The sequence below is a fragment of the Olea europaea genome, chromosome 1 (assembly GCF_002742605.1).
Source record: "Olea europaea var. sylvestris chromosome 1, O_europaea_v1, whole genome shotgun sequence".
NCBI classification, from domain to species: domain Eukaryota; kingdom Viridiplantae; phylum Streptophyta; class Magnoliopsida; order Lamiales; family Oleaceae; genus Olea; species Olea europaea.
The window spans coordinates 9,951,034-9,960,028 of record NC_036237.1 but is presented as its reverse complement, the minus strand read 5'-3'; the positions used below and the strand labels follow the sequence as shown (position 1 = coordinate 9,960,028).

The following is an 8,995-nucleotide window of genomic DNA, read 5'->3' as shown; positions in this document are numbered from 1 at the left end:
TTATTTAGTGGGCTTGGCCCTTTCTCTTTAGGGTTTTGCTTTGTTATTTAAACCTAGTTGCCATGTAATTGAGATTGTTGATGAATGAACAAAATTATTGGTGGCTTGTGGCGAAAGTTCTCTCTCTTCTTCCATTATTCTTCTCCTTCTTTTACTATTTCTCCCTTTTGCCATCCCTTCCCCTAATTTCTTCTTCCTGACGTTTGGTTTTCTTATTCTCCATTGGGTATTTTTATTGATCCTACATCAAATTTCATATCAAAGCCGAAATTGAGTAATTTCTCATCTACAATTCAAAACTTGCTTCCTATCCTCTTCCCAAAAACTTGTAGAACAATACTAACAAACAAACAAACAAAAATTCATTGTGAGGCGACAGTTTTCTTCTTCAATTTTCTTTCTTAGTTGGAAAAATCCAAAAAAAAAAAAAAAAAAAAGGTTACTATTTACGCCCAAAAAAAGAAGAAGCAATTTTCGTATTTTTGTCAATTTGTGAAAAAAAAAGGAAAAAAGAGAGACGTTCACAGTGTGCTGCTGCTATTCCTTGCTACTGTTCAACGTTTGCCAAATTCTTTACGAATTTGCAAACCTAAAGCCCATTATTATTCAAGCATCCCAAAAATCTATATTCGCCCCAAAGCCATTTTCCACGTAGACAGCCCACTTTCCATCTTCTACTCACATATAGCCAAGTCCAGCAGCCCACACATCCCACCCATTTCACATATAACACAATCCCAACTACAACTCGACCCAAAATCCAACCCCATCCCAATCCAGACCTAATTCACTCAACCCCAACCCATTATATACAACACTTAAATTGGCCCAATACCATCCAAGTGCATTACCCTTTCTTATACTCAGCCTACTTCCTTGAACTCCAATCAACCCGTCTCTATCCTCGTCAATAACCCACAAAATCATCGCCGCTAGCACCAACGACACTCACCCACCCAGCCTGCCTCTACTCCCGTTGACGCTACCCATGCCAATGGCACCTCCACTAAACCGGCAAACCACAGTTGGAATGTCGCTGATTTTACCATATAACACACCACTCGCCACCAGCGCCGCCACCTTAATCTAGAGATAGACCCAATCCCTTAAACATTGCACTACCTTACCTTCACATACACACAAATACCACCACTGCCACTGAAGACACAAGAGGACCAATTTTAAATTACCAAACAAAAGGAGGACTAGTTTTAAATTACCCAGGCATCATCTTCAAAAGTGCCCAACCACCATCAGATTCGAGAGCAGCTAGAGTTGACGTCCGGATTGATCTTGTCATCTCACTCAATTGCTCATGACTCGAGAGTATAATTGGGTACAGTCTGATTCTTTAGGTCTCGGAGTACATCACAGGCGACTTCGAGTTTCGTGAACACCACCTTTACAACTCGACTATAGGGAGTCACTGTTCCTATCTATCTTTGGTTTACACTACTGTTTCATTTTAAAATTGTATCGATTAAATTTTTGTACTGTCATTATTCTAATAATATACCTAAAGTCACGTGACTGAATACCTTGATTTCGTCAAAACCCCATTTACCCGACTTATTCTACGTGATTAGGTTTTGACTAGTATTTAATTCATGCTTTGTTATTTTACATAGATCAGCAGTATTAATTTGCCATATTCGAATTTACTTAATCCCGAAATTTGTAAAAAAAATGCTCAAGTTGTTATTTCCCATTGCATGCACTTATTGTTCATTGATCTCACCATTGCATGTCATTTAGCTGGTATTATATTGCACGCAGTTGCGTAGTGGTCGTTTTGTTGCCTCTATTTCTAGTACATTGATGATGGACCCATCCCAATTTGATGCATTCACTAAACAATTAGCTCAACTTGTCACTAGCCAGCAACATTTACAAACTTAATTAGCAGCTGTCCAAATCGAGATGGCAGCTACTCGTGAAAAGAGTAGAGATCTAGCCACTAGTCTGAACAATTTTAAGCAAATCCCTCATTCGACTGATATTAATAATTCTGAAGTGTCCCACAATAGATAATATCGTCATCGACAAGGTGATCAAAAATATTTCAACACGATCGTAGGGATAGGGATCATGTTCGTAAGCGAGAAAGAGGCCACAATCGTCATGTACTCATTCTTTTCCTCGTCATAAGGAGAGTTTCTTTAGAGGCTTTAAATTAGATACTCCTACTTTTGATAGTCGCTTATATTTTAAAGTTTTTACTTAAGGGACCGTCCTTAAACAAGGGAATCAATTAGTGACCGAATATATTGCTCAATTTGAGGAATTTCGAATGAAATGTCATGTCGTTAAGGATGAGGCCCTGACTTTGAGCAGGTCTAAGAGATGAACTTATGCGTGAGCTTTTACTTCGAGGTGTCACTACTTTTGATCACCTTTACTCTTTAGCTCGGGACTATGAGTTACTTATTAGTGCTTCATATGAAAAGCGTAGTCACCATCGTTCACCCATCTCATCAGCGCCACCTCGTCATAAGTCTATTGTAGAGCCTTCCCGTCTGATGTTCCTCCCATATCAATGCCACGTCCTCCTGTTATGTCTATTCTAAGACCTCTCTCATCTAATGCTACTCCTTTGTTGGAAAATAGAGGTCAAGATTTTGAAATTCCAATAACTCCTCACTTGCAGTGCTACAACTGTAAGGACTTTAGTCACAATTCTCCCGAATGTTCTAGTCGAACGTTAGTCATTGAAGAACGAAAGAATATAACAGATGAGCGATTAGAAGATAAAATCTATGAACCTAAACTTGAAGAATTTGAAGATTTAGATGATAGTGAGAATACCTCCTCAGATAGTATTCAGACTTTTCCTATGAATCTAGGTATCATAACCCTTGTTCCCGATACCTCTCAGTCAAATGTTGTGTGTCATACTCTTATCAAACCTAAAGGTACTGATGATTTGTGTAATCATGCCATTTTCACGGAAAATCTTGGGAATTGAAATTTGATCCTCCTAACAATGCAAATTACATGTAACAATTTTGTAAATCGGTTTATTCATGGTTATGAATCTAGGACAATTTTAAACCTTATTCCTATGTGCCCACATGCCAATATATCTATGTCAGTTGAGGAAGTTGTATCACATCTTCATAGCTTGCATATTCAGATCAATAAACAACTTGAAGCAAGTAATGCATTATATCAACTTCAAGCTGATTCGCATAAGCGAAATTTTAAATTTAATATTGGGGATTATGTTATATTGCAAGCTTATAGTGCTGATCCTTATGAAATTTTAAAACGTGTTGGTTCAAATACATGTGTCATTGATCTTTTGCCACATTTTGGGCACCACTCTATTTTAACTGTTGAGGACTTAGTTACTTACAAATGTCATTTTAATTGTTTGGATGGCCCTTTTCTACTTTCATATGTGAACCCCTAACCTACATATACTACAATTTCTACTCCAATAACACTCATCGCAGCATACAAAGATAAAATTGATGCTATTTTAGATAAACAGGTTGTGTTAACAATTGAAAGAGAGAATCGGTACTCCCTTGTTTGTTGGGTAGATTGAGGTGATTCTTGTGCTCCTCATTATATACAATCATGTGAAAACTTTGGAAATGAGGTACATGAATATTGGTTATTTGGAGTCCAATATCGGTACTTGATTAAAAGGAAAGATCGTCCCCCTTAGTCAGAATATATTCTTGGGAATAAGCTACAGTTTTTATTACTATCAATCATAGAATTTCGAAACTTGGTTTGTCAGAAAGATTGTCCCCCGTGGCATGACTTGAAGTATTTTTGGTGTCAGATTAACTGCAGCCTCTTGTAATCTATCTACTCGACAGGGCCGAGTTTTCTCCCATCCAGGGAGAGTCAATAAGGACATTTACCTATATTTATTTTTATTTTTATTTGGACTCTTATTTATTTTGTTTATTTTAGTTAGACTGTTATTTAGTGGGCTTGGCCCTTTCTCTTTAGGGTTTTGCTTTGTTAGTGAAACCTAGTTGCCATGTAATTGAGACAATTGATGAATGAATAAAATTATTGGTGGCTTGTATTGAAATCTCTCTCCTTTTCCATTATTCTTCTCTTTCTTCTACTGTTTCTCCCTTCTGCCATCCCTTTCCTTGATTTCTTCTTCCCGTTGTTTGGTTTTCTTATTCTTCATTGGGTATTTTTATTGATCCTGCATCAAATTTAGATGAACAGGTTGTGTTAACAATTGATGGAGAGATCGGTACTCCCTTGTTTGTTGGGTAGATCAACGTGCTTTTTGTGCTCCTTATTATGTATAATCGTGCGAAAATTTTGGAGATGAGATGCATGAATATTGGTTATTTGGAGTCCAACATCAATCCTTGATTAGAAGGAAAGACCGTCCCCCTTGGTCAAATCATATTCTTAGGAATAAGTTATAATTTTCATTACTATCAATCATGGAATTTCAATACTTGATTTGTCAAAAATATCGTCCCCGTGGCATGACCTGAAGCATTTTGGGTATCAGATGCATAGCAGTATTTTGTGATTTACCAACTCGACAGGATCGAGTTTTCTCCACCCAGGAGAGTTGATGCGGACATCCATTTATTATTTTGTATTTCCATTTGGACTATTAGCCCCCATTTGTTTCCCATTATTTGTCAATTAAAATGAAAAATATGACCGTTATCCATCATATCAAGTCACCATATTTGACTTTCTATCTCTTGTGCGGCCCATAATGGCTATATTTTTCATTCTCATTTTTACATTAATGTGTAACAAACGGGGCCTTATTTATGTTCTATTATTGGGCTTGTTTAATGCGTTTGGCCCAAGCTCTTTATCTTTAGGGTTTTTGTTTAGCTATTTATATTTGATTTGTTGTTTAATTGGGACAGTTGATAATTATGATGAATTGAAATTGGTTGCAGCTTCTCCTTCTTCTCCCTCCCCCTTTCCTCTTGAATTTCTGCTTCTTCTCAAATTTCTCCCCCCATTCTCTCCAATTCCTTCGTCTTTCTTGCTGCCCTCTTCTCTATACTACATTACTTAGACTAAATGGCAAGAATACAGAAAGGTTTGCTTTCAAATCCTAATACCTAAAATAGACACCAGAAGATTGATTCAGTTTAAATTATGTCACAATTTCTTTCAAATTCTCTCTCTCCCTCTAAATTCTTCCACCAGATCCTCTCTATTTTTTATAACCTTCGTCTTTCTCTATTGCGTTTTGAATCCAAATGCCTCCAAAAGGTGCCACAGGACTTCAGTTCAAGTATATGAACAAGGCTTGTGCTTGATTATGACTCTTGTAAAAGCTAACAAGTATTCACCTTACAGCTGTTATCTAAGTTTGCTATTACCATTTTCACCAATGCCATCTTATGAATAAGATATTTGACAGCTTAATCAACCTAAGACGACCTAAAGGCTTTCCTAGATTGGCAACAAATATTGTTTATTAGAACCATTTCATTTTCTAATTGCATGTTTGCTTGCAACTTCAGATGGAGAAATAGGCTAGAGGGGTTGTAGAATTATAGCATACAAGAACATAAAGCATAATTTGATTTCTTTGCCGAATCATTTATTTTTGAAAGATATAAAAATGGCAAAAGATGAAGACACTTGAACAACTACTACTTTTTGTTGAATGTAAGCATTATTTTATTGGTTAGGGTATCGAGCCCACTCAAGCATGGCTAGGTATCTGAACAAAATCAGATAACAAGAACCACAACTACCAACAAAGATGTACCACATTTTGAACATCTACAATGCAACCATGGATTGCTTTAAAAAATGTGCAACAAAAGCAGACGGTGTTTAAAAGAATTCCTCTCCCATGAAAACTGAGGATTCAGTCACGCTGATGTGCCAAGAAAAAATAGACAATGTCTAAAGGTATGTCTAGAAGTAGAGGTTATGTTAGATGGGATTAGTTGATAAAATTTAACCTTTTCTCTATCCTATTAAATAAATTTAAGTTCATAGAAGATAGCATTCGAACTTGACCATCTATTCTTAAGACAAGTATGCCACATGAATTGGAAGTCTTTCTATTTGTCTTCCACATAGATTGCAATTGTAGAATAAATCGCAAGCGCTCTTATAAGAGTTGTTTTAATAAGTTAAACAGCTTATCAAGTTCCTCGAGAAACTAAACCATACATTTTTTACCAATAAATTGATTTCGAATGGATATGCAAATGTAATGTGATTCTTATGTTTATCATTTACAAGAATAACGTCAATCTCATAGCACTTTCAAAAGGAGGATGACTTTGCTTAATAATACGTTCTTAATATTATCAACCTCGCATGAAAGTGCATGCATGATTCATAATGTTATTGGTTGAAGAAGCATTTTTCTCTCTTCATCATTTTGTTTGTAGAAAGAAAATAAAAAAGGAGGCGGATTTTGAAAGATAACACAGAAATAAAAAATAAAAACAATCAGCCTTTCGAGAGAGCTGTACTCTCCACAATATGGTTTTCACTCACTATTTTGCATGGCCATTCACATTTTTTTAGCATGTTTCATACCCAACCTATCAGATTAGTAACAAATCCAACCTTTTTATTGGCAAAATCCATCCTCAACCTCTAAAATATTTGCAAATCTGTCCTTATTGGTATATCCCGTCCAAAAAATCAGTTAAAGCATTATAAAGAGATTATTATAACAAAAAGACAAATATCTAAAGAGACAAAATAAAAATATGGAACAAAAAGATAAAAAATAACCAACAAAATAAAAAAGGTCTTCTTCAATGACCCGTACCCCACTCCTATCCATAGTCCCATCACAGCCACGCCATAACCACTGAAAAGGGAATTTCTCCCTCTAGGGTGTTCATGTTTTATTTATCTAATACAGGCTCCAACATTGGCCGCCGCCACCACCCACCATGCCAATTGAAACAAGAAAAGAATCACGTCTTCATTGCCAAATGAGCCACAACCACAAGGAGAGAGTGTATTTTATATATCTTGAATTTGGTTAATTTCGACAATTGAACAAAGATCTTGGTCTTTAGGAAAAAGACACAGATCCCCCAACACAGCGCTCAGATTCTGAGTTTGCTCAAAACTCAATGTTTAGCAACTGATTTTCGACCACCACATATTCAATATTGAATTTCAATAACCACCCCAAAAGGAATTCTACAACATATAGCCAAGACAAGGGTCCCCATAATTGTGAAAAATGGCTTCTACACCTAAAGTAACATGAATCAATTTCAATACATGAATGACATTATAGTCCACACATTCCATATTTGGAGACGAGATGGTTCTTGATTCAAATTTTCATTCTTTCTTGTTCATATTCATATTATCCAGCTTATTAGTAGTTCATTTTTGTAAGGTAACGTGCCACTTGAATAGAGAAATGTTTCTTTTTAGTTTCAATTTAGGCTACCAGTTTGAATGTTTCAATTTGGGAGGCTAGTGGTTCCAAAGGGTGGTGGTGGCTATGTGCTCCACCCCACCTACCCCAAACCTCAAACCTTCCCAAAACAAGAGAGCCCACAATCAAATAATATTTCGTTTGGGTTGTTTCATTAGAATTATGAAATTTAAAAGATTAATCACTTTATTGCCTCTTGCTTCATAAACAGATAAACTGTCCCAACAAAACCCGCATCTGGCTGTTCTATTGTAAAGCGTGTAAAACTACACCCAACTTTTTTTCCATCTTTAACCTCATAACCAGAAGGAGACTACAAAGTCAAACAACAATACTAACTCAAATTTCAATTCTGTAAAATTTTAACAACTAATTAAAAATATATAATTATCAGCTCAATTTTCAAAACAATTAAACTCACATAAAAAAAACTCGAGCTGGTCTTCCAGATTCTCAAGCGCGGTTCGGATGGCATAAAGACTCTTGGCCTCTTGAACTACCGAATCCTCGTCATCGACCTGAAGCCCCTTCATGTATACAAAACCCGACCCGGTATTGTCATCATCATTGAATTTCTTTTTCCCATGAAAATAATATTCCTCCGAGTAAGTGGATTTGCGAGGATTTTTTATGGAATTCTGGAAGTGGGTTCGAGAAATGGAGTGAATTGCATCGCTTAACTTGTCATGCAAATCCCATATTTTCTCAAGCACCACTTCGATCTCTTCCATCCCATTTATCATTTCATTTGGAGGAAAAACGGAAAGAAAATAGAACGAATACCACAATTATATGAAGAATATAAAAGGAATTTTCGAGAGCCGAAGCAATCCTCCTGTACTATACTGTAAATGAAAGAAAATTAAGAAAAATTCTCTTTATATTACAGAGGGCGATGGAATGAAATAGCAACTTTAGTTGAAATGAACGAACTGGGGAGAATGATACAGGAGAAGAGCGAAAGTCCTTAGTTTGATTATTTTTAATATTTTATAAGTAGTGCTTGAGCAAGCAACTCATTATGTAGTTGGTGTTTTGAGGGAAATAAGAATCATTTTTTCAAAAAAAAAAAAAAAAAAAGGATTAGGAAAATGAGTGTGTAGTTTGCTTTTAAATTTTGGCTATTATTTTGAGTGGATTCACCATTCTAAACAAATTAAAATCATTTTTTATTTTTCAAGTTTTATGTTTTTCAAAAATTTAGAAAAACATTTTCATCTTAAGTTTTTAATAATGAACTTTCTTCTAGTGACAACAATTAAAATATTTTTCAATGTACCATCGATGACAAAAGAACGTGAACTATATTTCATTTCAAGCCTTGTTTGGAAGATTTTTTCAAAAATCATTTTTCATCAAACTTATTTTTCAACCACATATTCAAAATATATATATATATATTTTTACGTTTTTCATAATTTTTCATTTTTTAATCATACATTCTTTAAAAAAAAAATCTTGTGTTTTAGTACATTTTTTATCAATCGAGAAAAAATCTTCGAAATTTATTGAGTAGGTGCGTTGTTCTTAATATTATGTAAATTTAAACTTTGATTTGTTGATATTTATTTTTTAGGTTGGGACTAATGAAATGGTTTTATTCACATT

General features: G+C 35.2%; 1 protein-coding gene across 3 annotated transcripts in view; it reads right to left on the bottom strand.

Moving 5' to 3' along the window:
* The window catches only part of LOC111393395 (plastid division protein PDV1-like), a 10,070-nt gene extending 1,715 nt beyond the window's left edge, over positions 1 to 8,355 (bottom strand). For 2 of the 3 annotated variants that reach the window (XM_023018914.1, XM_023018923.1), the window contains exon 1: positions 7,809 to 8,355. In XM_023018914.1, the coding sequence (XP_022874682.1) occupies positions 7,809 to 8,130 (322 nt within the window). In that variant the 5' untranslated portion in view covers positions 8,131 to 8,355. The remainder of the gene's footprint in view (positions 1 to 7,808) is intronic. The other variant, XM_023018905.1, reaches the window with a different exon arrangement.
* Positions 8,356 to 8,995: the final 640 nt, after the last annotated feature.